A 14,649-nucleotide genomic window follows, 5' to 3' on the forward strand; every position below is an offset into this window, starting at 1 on the left:
ATAAAGAAGTGCTGCAGTGTTTAAACAGAACCATAAAAAAGTGAATAATGCTCTGAAGTCACTACAAGTGGATGTTGTACTGCAGGATCAGATATTTCAGAAAAAAAAGATTGACATTTTATTGATTTGTTCTGTATCAATATATTAACTGTCAAATAAGTTATTGAGTTTTGAATATGAGTTAATAATTACCAATGTTTCTTGGTTACATTAAAAAGAAAACACAATCCTGTTTACTTCAAGCTGCTGTTGAAAGTAGTCGTACATTTCTTTCAGTGTCCAAACGGACCTTTGATGTTGCATCATTTCAGTTATCAGTAATTGTGATTTGCATCCTGTGATGAAATATTACTGATGATATAATTTGTATTGGTCTTAAATCACTCATTAAAATGTGATGCCGCCTTTGAAATTACAGTTGCATTAAGATCCTCTTAGTTTTAAGCCATGAATGTTTGAGGGAACTGCTGTGTTGATGTTGTTGTTGTTTTAGATTTAATAAAAGTTTCAGCAGTTTTAATCAGAAAAACGGTCTTCTGTAAAGTATTATAATAATATGGAAAGTTGTTCATTTTACACTCAAAGATTCTTTCAGTGCGATCAGTATATTAGTGTGTTTAACAGCAGCGTGTGAAGAGTGAAGCGGTGAATCCGGAACCTTAACGACCGATGGGATGAACGAGGTCCTGAATTTCTTTAAGCCGCCAGAAAAAACTGAAAATTCAACAAAAGGTTAAAAGCAACACGTCCGTTACCGTGTGTACCAACCACATCAATTATTGTCCCCGACACGAGTTCAGTCGGTGTCTGGAGCTCAGTGGAAAAAGGAAAATGGGAAAAAAAATACTCCACGGCTGTGATGGACATTGTATTTAATGCAAGAAAGAACGTGGGGAAACAAATCACTAACCGGAAACAAGACTCTCGCTGCAAAAGCCTTTCAATTACTAAATCATCTGCACTGTTTACTCAATTATACAGTTCCATTTTAGTACATTACACTACGTAAATGTCCAAAATGGACAAGGAGTTTGACACTTGCAGTTTTATTGCAGCTTTCTTCCTTTTTTAAAGGCTGGGAACTCTTTAACTGATGGAACCACACTGTATCTCCGTATTGTTTGTGTGCGCTGCGCCGGGCTTAATTATATCGGTCACGTGGTTGTTGTGAAAAAGCATCAGATTCTAAATAACAGTATATCAGTCGAACCTTTCCATCTCTCATCTCTCTCTGGCATTTCTCCTCTCGTGCTTCGTATTGCTCACCGGAGCCTCGTATGGACTCGACCGCCCCCGTGATCGATATCCACCTCCAGAAAACGGTGAAAGGGCGTTATTTTGCATGTGAAAGAACTTGATGAGCGATGAGGGAGCGTTTTGTGCCTCGGAGAAGAGGGAATCCGTCTGTGTCTTGCAGCCCTCTGGCTTTTTGCCGTGCAGTTTATGCGGCAGAGTGTTTCGGCGGGTCCCCGTTGTTACTCGACTAATCAGCCCTTAATCCCTGTGCTGCCGATGTGAGGAGTGATGCTCCACGCGACTCTATCATTTTCTCATCAGCGCTCTCTTTGTCTCCGTCCCTCTCTCCTCCACGTCTCCGTCTGAGAGGCTGTTGCTTCCTGTGATTGAGCCGTTGTTTCCGACTCGCTCACGGCTCCGGCCCGTTGGGCATGTTTACGCGGATGCGTGCTCCTGGCCCGTTGGCTAATGCAACACCTTTGTTCTTTTAATTGCTTGCTGTTCCGACCGCAAACTGAAAGGAACGAATAATTCCACACTACAGAAAACTAACAATTCCTACTCGGTGAAGAACTCTTCACTTTTACTCCAATTGCAGCCTGTCAGCACTGTATGTATGGACACACCTACACATGCAGACCTTGTCATTATCTGGTGACTCCAGTTTAAATATTGAATATTTGGTCTTCCTTTGGGTATTTAGTCAGCAACTATGACCGTCAATGAAGAGAATTTGCAGCTCCTGTACAAAATCTTATTATTTGGAAGTAAAAGGCTGATGAACAAATTTACGACAAAGAGCCAAGATATTAGACAGAAGGTCTTTGGGGAACATTTTAGGAATTTCAATCATTATTGGGGCCTCACTTCAATTGGATTTTTGAGGCCGAAACTTTGAGCCTAAATCAGATGAAATGTCAATCATACATTATATCTGGATCTAATTAAGATGCGTGTATTCATATTTTTGGCCACTTGGAAGCAGTATGACAAGCTTAAAAAAAAAACATCCTAAATAACCTGAAGATGAATCACAAGCACAATTTTAGATGTTACCATTATATGTAGTCTACAGGGAGGCTGTGGCTCAGACGGTAGAGTGGGTTGCACACTAATCAGAAGGTTGGTGGTTCAAACCCCAGCTCCTCCTGTCCACATGCCTAAGTGTCCTTGAGCAAGACACTGAACCCTAAGTTGCTCCCGATGGTGTACCATCAGTGTGTGAATGTGCTCCTGATGGCAGCACCCTGCATGGTGATCTGTCTAAATGGAAAAACCATGTTAAAGCGCTTTGAGACCAAAAGGTGATAAAGCACTATACAAATATAGACCGTTTAGTCATGTGCTGCCTGATGAAGGCAAGTCTAGTGTTTAGTAACCCCTAAACTTTTTTTTTTTTAAATATGTGCTGATTCGGCTGCTAAATGCTCAACTGTTCACCAGTTAGTCTCTCCCGGTGTCAGCCTGCTGTTTGGTGCCGAGCAGACAGCATGCAGTGCTCATTTAGAGCATTTTCACTAAACCATCTGCTGCCCATATCAAATTAAGAGGTGGTGATATGTCAGTGGTGTGTTACGAATCTTTTACCGCTCCCCCTAAAAGGCAATAATCCAATTATCGGGGATTTAAAGGCATCATCACTTCCCAGACAGGGTGGGTATAGATGCATTATGGGAAGTGGACAGTCCATTTTGGACCTTGACTCATGTTGGGAAATAACACTAAGGATATCTTGGCCTCTACCGTGGCAGCTTTGATCATTCCTGTCTTGATAGGTCTCTGGCTAGTTCTCGAGTAATAAGGCAGAGCCAAGCTGAATCACTGAAGTGTCTTTAATTATCACCCATCTCAGGGACGCTGAATTGGCTCAACCACCACACTCTGGACCATTTTCCACTGAATCGCTATACATGATTTTTTTTTTTTACCAAATCATTTCTCAGATGTTCCATTTTCTGTTTTGCGCTCTCTGAATGTTGTATTACATTTTGTTTTAAATCCCAGAATCACCAGACACTCAGTGTCTGGAAGCAGCGAAAACCCAATCCATCCAACTGTCTTTCAGAACCCGTAATACAGCATGTAAGGGTCGAGATTTAAAGAGTTGTATTGATTAATTGACAGGGAACATCAAGTTTAATCTTCAGGTCTGGTTTCGTGCAGCAGACTGCCAGCGTGCAGCTCTGGCTCAGATCTCCTCTTCCTCTGCCATATCTTATCCCCCTCTGCTGCGGAGTCGATGGAACTGTGTTAATAGCCGCTCTGTATCTGTTAGCTTCTCAAACACAAGGATCGATAAAGCGCGGTGGGGGTGCGTGCGTGTGCGTCGCAGGGTTGTGGGTAGAGAGTCGGGCGTCAGTAATAAAGTGAATTTCGACGTGAGCACGGAGTTACAATAGAACGCTGCGTGTTGGATGATCTGACTTCCTCACGGCAGGTTGGGGGAGGGAGGGGGAGGAGGAGGAGAGGATAGTGAGGGGGAGGTGGAGCTGTCAATAACGAGCAGCTCTTTATTTTCTTAAAGCTTTATTCGTGTCATTACTGTCAGGTGAAAGAGGCTTCGCTAGTTTTCCCTGGTTGGTGTTTTTTTTATTTTTTTTATTTGTTGGGGGGGGGGGGGGGGTTATGCAGTGAAGTTAGAGAGCTGCCAGGCTGAGTCAGAATGAAAAAGGGTGAAATAGGATGAGACATGGGGCAGGCCAAGATGAAATAAGGCAGGATGAATCACTGGAGCAGAAAAAAAGCCTTTTCGTTGTAAGTGATATTAGGTATTGTGACATCATGTGGATTATTTTTTTTCAGAATTGACACCCCTGAATTAAACCAGCAGTTATGTCAGCCTCACAAAAGGGTTGTTCCGTTGTTGTAAAGGGTGCTTTATATTCCTCAGTACTGCTTGTCAGATGACCAGATAGCATCCGAACAACCCTCCCCTCCAACCAGGGGGGTCCGCGTCAATAATTTCGGTCACATCCCGAAAACGGCGATCTGACATTCACAGCGACTTCCCGAAAGACAGCTACAGCCCCAAACATCAACTCCGAGTATTTTCTTCCAGATTTTTGAACTGTTAGTGACAAGTAGCCCAGATACCTTTTCAAAAAAGAACTATGAGACTAACAAGCCAGGAAAAGGGAGACCAGGAATCTTGAAGGTATCTGCTGGTACTCAAGAAGTTCAGGTAGTAATGTGTGGGATCAGATCAGGTCCTAACAAGCCGGTTCCAGTGTGGTCACATGCAGATCCTAAACACTGCCAGCATTCAGCTGATGAGTCGTCACTTCCAAATTGCAGATAGTACAAAACAAGCCGAAAATAATTATCAAATGATTGAAAAGTGGAGCAGGAATCCTTTTAGAAGGCAGGCTCCGGTGCAGAGCAGTCGCTAAGTATAAACAGGTCAAATCGATTTGACAAATGAGACTACGTTTTTTTAAGTATGTCTGCATGTTTCACAATAGAAATTGCTGCTCTTTCACAATTGTGGGGTGGAAGCATGTCAGGTCACACATGGCATCGTGTGTCTTGAGTGACCACTTGTGATTGGATCTTCCTTCACTGCTCTATATGCAAATGAACACAAACATCATGGAAATAAAAAGGAATTAATCAAACACACTCTAGCCTAATTTTAATATTACATCAATTAGAACTGTATTACCTATTTCAATTGTAGATATCTGAACACGAGAGTTTGTAATTCACAACCTGAACCATCAGGCGTGACCCAATCATGTTGTTTCAGGCTAAAATTAGTAGATTATTCCAGTGGGTTTGAGAGGGTTGGGTACTGTGCTGCGGTGGACACATGAACTGTGCGACCAGACGTGGGTTCTTCCACAGTTTTTGGGTCAGACGTGTCAGAAATTACAGCAGAGGTCAAATAAAAAAAAAAAATCCAAACTCAACCCAAAGGTTAAGATTTCAAGTCATGTTCATCTGTACTCAGAAGCATCGCACGCAATATTTTTTTTCTGTTGGATATTTATATTGCTTATTAAAAGGATGTCAATTCAATAGGTGGCCCCTAAATGTGGCCCAGAATGCATTTGCGTTCACACAATTTTAAGACAGGCGGAATTTACCTTAACCCTAATCCTCCTGTGATCAGATCACCCAGGATGGAAGTTAATGGCAGGTGTGAACATGCTGGCAGGCCCACAAATCATGGTGATTGATCAGCGAAAGGCTGCACTGTGCTGGTTTCCTTGGCGATACAGCAGATAGGGGACGTCAGGTTCTCTCCTTATTAGTTAATATCAAGGAATTGGACATGGATCCAGTGGAGCCTTTTGTAAAGTCACTGCCACGTATGCCTGGTTTCCATTTGAATATGAAGGTTTGTGGAAGAAATTGTGGTGAGCTTTCTCAGCATGAGGAACTGTCTTAAAGCATGTCATATTCTGGTTTCAGTTTACATTATAATGCTGACATGGTGAACTCGATATGGAAAAAAAAGTCTCCAAATTACACATCCAGCAGACAGATTCAGGTTTCAGTGTCTTATGTCTGGGTTTTTATTGGTACACAGTACGGCTCCAATACTCGAACATTTGACACTATGTACAATCACTGAGCACTTTATTAGGTACGTATACATAAACTCAAGCAGTTACAGCTGAGTAACTGCAGAAATGATGTCGTGCAATCGTGTCAACGTAGAGCAGAATCTCAAAGGAATGTTTTCGTTATCGAATGTCTGTAGAAATCGATGACACCGGGAACTGTGGCTGTTTGATAGCGACGGCATTTCCTTCCCAGTAACAGTTTAGGGCTGCTATTACTGATTGAATTTAAGTCATCGCAGTAAAATTCTATGACTAAATTGACAAAGCATATATGTATTTAAGGTGGATTAGTTATGACATGACCGATACCTGATTTTCTTCACGGGGTAAATGTCAGTACTAATGTTTCTTTAGCTGCTAAATTCTCCACTTTCTGAACTTGCTTGTCATTGACAGTCTGATGGACAGGAAGCATAAAATAGGTGCATCCAAACCTTTTTTTTAGTGAAAACAGCAGCTGTCACTTGGAAATGAGATGACAAAAGCAATTGGCCGAAACCAAAACAGTTAAGTTATGGATTGTAAAACCAAAGAAATCTCCTGAAAGATGTGAAAGCAGAGTTGATGTTAATCATGTGTGGGTTTACAGCCACTGCTTTCATTTTGACAGTTCATTTATTGTATATTCTTCTTGCAATCAATGAAGCTTGTTTTTATGGGGTCATTGCAGACGTGTTGTCTTTTTTTCAAATCTGCGCTAAACATTCTGCCCTTTGTTTTCCGAACAATAACTTTAACAATGGATGGTGATTTCCCCTCAAAGCCCCTCATGCGTCTGTCAATGAACTCAGCTACACGTATAGAATTTGCACTATAAGAGCAAACCAGGCATGTGAAATTGAATGCCATTGTTCACCTTTCTGAAACTAGTTTTCACATCACAGCATGCCGGCGTAATAACACGGATTATAACCACTTAAAACAGCAAAGCAGCTCTATGGGAAGTAACCCTGCATATTCTGGAAATGAAAATGGAAAAGAAGGAAAGTGCCAAAAATGGTGTGTGCTACAATCTTTGTTTTAATGGGTCCTCAAAGGCAAAACATCAGCTAACCAGCGTTTTAGCTTTAAAAAGCAAAAACAGACGAGTATTGATCCTTGTATCGCTGTCTGTGGCTCATCCCTGATAAAGTGGACTAATGAATGACTGCAGGTGTTGTCTATTTTTTAATTAATAGTGTTATAATTGGACAAATTAACGTGCTGGCGGATGAAATATGAGCGCAGACATGTCAGGAAAGCCGTTGTCTCTCAGGAGGAGACCAATTTGAACTTGCTTAATGAACAAAAACTTAACTAAATTGCTGGCTCCCTCCCTCCATCTGCTCCTATCCAACTTCTTGTTGTTCTCCAGAGCCCGAAGTCGCTGCAGCCGTTCTCATTTTACAGCACAAACAGTATTAGCGGATGGAAAATTCTCATGTTGGAGATAAATACAATCTGATCAGATAGAAAATCTAATTCCTTTCTTGTTTTTCCATTTCACAGGTTCTTCTGAATCTCTGGGTCAACTGGCACAACCATGGGCCAATATCTGGATCCTTGAGAGGAACTGTACTCCCCCTCTTTCTCCTCTTCCTCCTCCTCCTCCTCCTCCTCAATATCCTCTTCCTCGCCCCCTCCACCTTCTTTCTTTCCCCTTCAGAGCTGGAAGTTGACTTATCCAGAGCCAGAAATTAGGCATCAACCTCTGATACGGAATCTTTCTCTTGATCTGCAAACCATGACAAGCTTTGTTTTTCTACTTCCTGGCCAAGCGAGGTGGCCACTCCCACTCCTACTCTTATACTTTGCTCCTCTTTTGCTGATGAGGGGTCGGTGTCACGCAGCGCCATCTGGCCCAGAGTCGGATTCCTGCTCCACCTTAGTCCAGAGCCGCTTCTTTGGGTTCTTCCTGTCTTCGTCAGTGTTCCCTACTGTGCCTTGTTCCTGGACCCTTCAGAACCCTGACCCGCGGCGCTATACCATCTTCATCAAGGTGACCAAACCTACGGAGAGCTGCGTGCCATCACAGCTCCGCACGTTCCAGTATGATTCCTTCCTGGAGACGACACGCACCTACCTGGGCATGGAGAGCTTCGATGAGGTGGTCAGGCCGTGCGATACCTCCGCCCCGGTGGCCTTCCTGGAGGCCGGGAAGCAGTTCCTACAAATCAGAAAGGGACTTCCTCGGGCGGACGTGGCGATCACGGATGGCCACGGGGATTTCAAAACAGAGTACCTGGTGGTGGGGAAGCGCAACCCCAGCATGGCGGCCTGTCAGATGCTATGCCAGTGGTTGGAGGATTGTTTGGCTTCCAGCACATCTAACAGGCCCTGTGGAATCATGCAGACTCCATGTTTGTGCTGGGACCCGCCACCGCAGCTCAGCCAGGGGGATAGCTGTTATCACAATGGAGTTTACCTGGAAAACTGTTTACCCAGCATTAAAGAGACTGGCAAAGATTTTCAGATAAATGGTGAGTAGAAACACGTCTCACAGTTGTAAAAAAGTTGACTTTGCTCAAGTAATTATGTGTACATCATGGTTAATACATCAATTGCACTGCTTCCAAAAGTGTTCCCTTAAATGCAAGGATTAACAATTATATCTGCTTCTCTGTAAAACAATATTGGAAAGCCAAGCCATGCTTCTAATAAAGTATGGCCAATATCTATTTTGGGCAAAATATACATTTTTGTTTTGTGTGAAGGTCAGTATTTGTGTTTTGCAGGCTTTCAACAAAATCACAGAGAAAAGGCACTCTTCGCTGGCAATCAAGTCGAGGAAAATGGGTATTATTTGTGAAAAAGAAGGACAATTGTATGACATTGGCTCAAATGCAAGTAGAGTGCTTTGGCTGTAGAGTGGAGACAGAGGAACAAAAAGAGGCAAATGGAAGGTTTAGGGTTTCAACTGATGGAAGGCAGCTCTTTGACCTTGCAAGCTCGGCACCGTATTCTGTCCCAGTGCGGCCTAGGAAGCGACACTCAATCCGGGAAGCTTTTGGAAACAGAGGAGAATCGAATGCTGATATTGGATAGCTGTGGGGATGCTCACTGCAGAGCGGGGTGCGGAGGGGTGGGGAGTGTGTGTGTGTGTGGGGGGGGGGGGGGGGGGGGGTTTAAATAGAGACAAAAAAAGATAGATGGAGAGAAAGGCTAAAATGCAATGGGCCTGTGGTTTGCAGTCTAATTGTCTGTTGCTTGATCCCGGCTCGCCTCCCTCTCCCTTGGCAGACAGGATGTGGCTTGACATATCTATCCTGGCCTCGTCAGGACTATGGCCAGAGGGATGGAACATTTCTCGGCTCCCCTTTCTCCCCCTAACCTTTCCACCATCTATCTCTCCCTCCCTCCCTCCTCTGATTCTCTCAGTCGCTTCCCCTAATCAGCCCGAGACCACAGTCTTATTCTCTTGGTCCTATTCCTCTTTCAACCATCTCCTCTGAGCCAACATCACTGCGTCCCCATCTTCCCCTCCCCCAGGCTGATAGTGGGCTGATACTAAGCCATTCGTGGGAAGCCAAACAAGCAGGGAAGATGTTGTGGTGGGTATCTCCTGCCTTATCCTCCTCCGGTCTCCAAAGCAGCTAATATCCCCTCGCCGCCCCAGCCTCCTCTTCGCTAGTTATCACACTTATGTAATCCCGCTTATGGTGCTCAACAGCGGGGTGTAGGCTGTTTGTGCCTTAAGGTGTGAAAAATAAAAAATAAATATACCATCCACTGTTGGCTTTTGCAGAGATAAAAAGGGAAGGACACGTTATAGCTTTTCTCCCCCCGTGCGCTGCAGCCCACACGAGCGAGGCATCTCCGAGATGATAATCCGAGGTTTCGGAGTGAAAGAGGGGCTACGGAACCCTGTGACGGGCTCAAATGGAAGAGGCAGGCAGTCTGTGAATATTTGACTGGATGGGTGACGGGATGGATTGAATCGGTGGATGAAGATAAAGAGAGGCCGGGGAGACATAATGGATTTTGTGTGGAAATAGATCGGGGAGCCGTGCGGTTATGCCCTGCTGTGCAGCGAAGAGGGGAAGAGAGGGGTGATGGTTGTGAGTGATAAATGAAGGAAAGACAATAGTTAGAGAGATGAGAGTAGGGAGAGGAGAATAACGGAGAGTGAAGAGACTTGACAAGAGCTGAGAGGGGGGAGTTGTCTGAGGAGGACCTGGCGTGATGAGGATAGATGGTTGTTGTTTGGGTCAAGCGATACACAGCTGGAACTGTGCGGTCTCAGGACCTTCAGTAACCAAAGAGTTCATAGATTACAGTCTTCCTCTCAGCCTCATTCACTCCCTCTCTGCAGAGGGATAGATGATCCCGCCAAGCAGCAGATGGAGGGGCGAGACCTGCTGTCAGCGAACGAGCTCTGCTCGTGTCCGGCTGATGGACACTAGACGAGGACTTTCACTACTTATAGGTGGTTTGGGAGCTTTGCCTTGTCCTCGTATGGCCTTGTGTACCCTGTAAACTTAAAAGTTAACTAAAATACAACTACAAGAGAACAGTATGTGATTATCTTTGACCGGGCAGCCTTTTGATGAGGGACAGAACAAAAAGTCAGATTCTTTTAAAAAGATATGTCATTTTATATGAAACCCTCTATGTGTAATATGTACACGTTGTTGTGGAGGGCCTCTTAGAGATGGCCGCATAATCTGAGTGAAGTGCTGTTCTGTTTTAATTTAGCCTGACTTTCATTATTGACAATTTCTCAGCCATGTAATTCAAGTCATACTTCCACACTGAACACACGTCACAATTTACCTTCGTGTTTAGTGCCTCTGCAGAAATGAGCTCTCCTACGATGTGGGAAGGCAGAAGGCTGATGTGTAGAAGTCCCGGTGGTGGACGGGTGCGCAGTACATCTGACCACCCTGTAGAAGCACCAGGCCATGTCTCTTTAACATTACGCCGCTTTCAGAAGCATTCAATGAAGAGCCGTCCTGGTAATACTATGACTGAAATGGATGGAGCTTTGTTGTTGCTTCATTTCTGTTGCACCAAATTTGGTGGAGTTGCAGTTGAGAATTTAGAAAAGAACTCACTTACTCTGAGGCTGTTATGGTCGAATTTACAGTTTTGAACAAACAAGCGGAAGTGAAAATACACATTTCTCAATCTCACTGCGGTGATGGGTACAAGGGCACTTACTGTGTTGTAAAAACCTTCCAAGTGTTTCTCATCCACAGAAGCCATGGTCAGATTTACAGTTTTGGAGCTGTTCATTTTGAAATGTTTTTTTTCAGGTGGTTAACCAAGTCTTTTTTGTTGCCGAACCGTAGCCATAGTTTATTTGCCACAAAAATAGTAATTTTCTTATCTTAATTGTACCAGATGTGCATGCACAGATTTGGAAGAAAGCAAGAATTGACATTTAGCTGACAGTGTCGGTGTTAGTCTAATGTTTGTGGCAGTCTTTGCAGCTATGTTTCTTTCACTAGTTTTCTTGAACGTAGCTAGGTAGCGAGCTCAGAAGATGGTGTCTCCATATTTCGCCTCTGCCTGTAAAACTTGGATTGGTTGGCTTTTCCAGCTGTGGAAGGCAGTCGTGAATCACCGAATCCTGCTGTGGGCATCAAGTCAGTCGTTTCTAAAAAGATGCACACAAACGATAATAACCATTTTTGTCATCTATACACCACCCTCCATGAGTGTGATGCAGGGACACTGAGATTACTGGGCTGAAAACCAGTCTAGTCTTCAAACTAACATCTGTGCAAAATCAGAATAATTTGAAAGATGCACTAATGTCCGAGGTTACTCAGGCCACAGGCTGATCGCTGTAAAAATGTCTGTGAGTTCAATCAGTTCCTGGTCAGCAAGGTAATGATTCATTGTTAACCCATTAATCACTTGTAAAAAAGTTGACCATTAAAGGAACTGTTAACCAACAATGTGCTTAAGGGGAATGTCTTGGTGCATCTTCCTGCTCGATATATTCAACTTCCATACGGGGCAGGTTGTGAATATGGAATATACCATCCGATTAGTATATTGATTTACAGATATATGAGGTCAATATTACTTGTCTAATATTAGTTTCCAAATTGTATGACATAGATGGGTGACCTCTGGCATGGTTCAGCTTTTCTAGGTCAACAGCATCGTCAATAGGAAGGACTTAACGTGTACCGATTCTAACGTGACCTATTGATTAAATGTGATGATTTAAAGGAAGTATCACATGTTCTTTCCGCGTTTTTGTGAAAATCTCTCCGGTTTCAGATCCGAGTCTGAGTGTCCCTGATGAAATAAAAGCAAATATCTCATGATCTTTAGGTTTTCATCACAAACTATTTACAAAGAGCTGCTTCAGTTGATACAAGCTATTAATCTGAAGAAGCAATTGTGCACCGTGACTTAATACAGTACAAGTAATGAGCAGGAGTCCATATCTTACATGTCCACGGCTCACTGTGTGAGCACAGCTACCGAGCTGTGTGAGAAATCTTTAACCTTTAAGATGAGAGGAATGCTGATTTCACGGCTATTTTTGGAACGTTCTGACATTCAGATGGTCAAAGTTAAAGGTTTTGGGACTAAATGTCGGTCGCTGGTAGCTTCAGTGCAGAAACTTTTGGCCACGGAAATCCAATTTGGAAGACGTTGGATGTGTCGCTGTGCATGTGTGTGGATGAGGTGTGACTTGTGTAACGTGTCGCACGGAGCAGGAAAATATTCATTAGTTAGCCCACAGTGGACAGCAGGGGAGGCAGTGAGTGATTAAATGATGAATCAGACAGATCTTAGGAGATGAAAAAGAGGTATGACTCAATTTGAACAAAAGAAACACGACTGAGAGAGGGACAGAATTGTCAAACAAAGTGAAATGAAGGGGAAATACAACAAACACAACTTACCCACAATGCCATGGGAGGGTGTGAGTCGTGACCTTGATTGCACATCATGCGCTCTCACTTTGAGCTTTGCAGTCATTCTCCAGTGTGAAATATTAATAAAGCAGACAAGCCTGAAAAAATAAGCAACCAAGGACACAGTGTCACAGACCGACAGCGCTCTGCACCACACAGCTCAGCCACTGGCAGAGTCCCCTCACAGCAAATGTCCCGGCTTGGAAGCAACATTGCCGGACCGGGTCTTCACACGGGGACGTTCGTTGGGACACCGTATGGGACGTATAGTCAACTCAAAACTCCAATTCATCCGTAGATGTGAAAGTGCACTTCAAACACCTTTTTCCTAATTCATCGGATGAATCTACCAAAGCTTCCATTTCTAGATAGAATACATGATAAAATCCCAACAGGGCATCGGCCCCACAGCTGCTGTGAGGAAACACAGCTTCCTTTTACCTGAAATGGTGTAACCGTCACGGCACATACTCTCCGACAATCACTTGCACACTATTCATGTTGCACCAGGTTTTTATGAATCCAACGTGAAATTTGTCAGTATTCTCCATCCTGTCCTAGTTTTGCTATCTTCCAACCCGTTAGCCCGCTCAGGGCTGGAGCAGCAACAACAGGTAGAAATGTGCTCATCATAAAGATCAGACCTGTGTTGATCAGTTTGTTTAGGTTTTGTAAATGGACAATATTGCATGTTGCAGCTACACATCCGTTACCTCTTCTCATATCTCGATATAAATATTCCAGTTTTTCTCATTTCCCTTTCTGTTGTTTCCTGTTTTCTCGACCCTGATTTCTGGCCGACGTCGGAACGTCACGCTCTCGGCAGTGACTGTGTCGTGGCTGTCGTCAAGCTTTGACTAGTTAGTGTGCATGCGTGTTGTAAAAGTCCCTGTCAGGGGGAGTCGTGTGTCATGCAGGCTAGACAGACTGGTCATGTGTGTGGTCTTTGTTTGTGTTTCACCACTGACCCAATCAGTGAGCAATCATAAGCTTACACACACACACACACACACACACACACACACACACACACACACACACACACACACACACACACACACACACACGCATGCACACAGTCTGATGAAACAAAACATTATGACCTCCCCTACCTGAAAGGTTGTCGGTCCTTCGTGTCCCATTAAAAAAACTCGAAGGCCTGGAATCTACTGGGTGTAATTCATAAAAACTAAATCCCATCTTTTAATATCACTTTTTACATTAGCGGCTGATAGTGAGTCACTGTAGCGTCCAGGCAGTTGCCCTCATTTTAGTGTTACACTCAAATCTGTGAGCCATCGGATTCTGTATCGACAGTGTTGGTCAGGTTTAGGCGTGAGAAGTAAGAATATCCGGGCAGGTCACAGAGTCTGACGGGGGACAGATTCCAAGGTAATACTTTAGAATTTACATATTTTTGCTCTGCCGTTTGTAAGAAGTTATTTTTTGTTACTATAACTGATAGTTGTAAAGTCCTATCGTAGGCACTCAGTAGGGAATAGATTGCTCAAGCCTGTAGTGCACGTTATAGCTGGTTCATCTCCATTTAACAAGACCAAGAAAACAGCCACAGTCAAACCGTATATCGACAGAACGTGGAATGATTTCCGGTGCAGTTTGTGTTGTCATTCACCGCTCTAAAGGTCCAGATAAGGTCAGTACACCTGGTTTGTTTGCTACATAAAACAAGGTAATCAATCTGGTCACAGACAGTTATAATAACTGACCTGAACCACCTTTCAACCAACAGCAGACGAAACATGTTGACTCTGTCTGTAACGTTTTTCATTGTTTAAACATTCACACCTGAACTTAGCAGCTACGCTGGACTGCCTGCAGCACACTCTGATGCATGCTGTGAACTCCCAGACAGACAGACAGGAAGACAGACAGGCAGAGAGGACCCGAGACAGATGGCGTCATACTACCGGGTGCCATCTTTGTATTTACTTTTCAATTGATCCAACCGAGCGCTAAGAGTACAC

General features: G+C 43.8%; 1 protein-coding gene across 10 annotated transcripts in view; it reads left to right on the plus strand.

The window, feature by feature from the left end:
* adgrb1a (adhesion G protein-coupled receptor B1a) overlaps nt 1–14,649 on the plus strand; it is a 167,364-nt gene that overhangs the window by 32,261 nt on the left and 120,454 nt on the right. For all 10 annotated transcript variants that reach the window (XM_069143480.1, XM_069143485.1, XM_069143482.1 and 7 more), the window contains one exon: nt 7,293–8,263. In XM_069143480.1, the coding sequence (XP_068999581.1) occupies nt 7,528–8,263 (736 nt within the window). In that variant the 5' untranslated portion in view covers nt 7,293–7,527. The remainder of the gene's footprint in view (nt 1–7,292; nt 8,264–14,649) is intronic.

The sequence above is a fragment of the Embiotoca jacksoni genome, unplaced genomic scaffold, assembly GCF_022577435.1.
Source record: "Embiotoca jacksoni isolate LCO1_2020_lvr unplaced genomic scaffold, fEmbJac1.0.p SCAF_11, whole genome shotgun sequence".
In the NCBI taxonomy this organism is placed as follows: Eukaryota; Metazoa; Chordata; class Actinopteri; family Embiotocidae; genus Embiotoca; species Embiotoca jacksoni.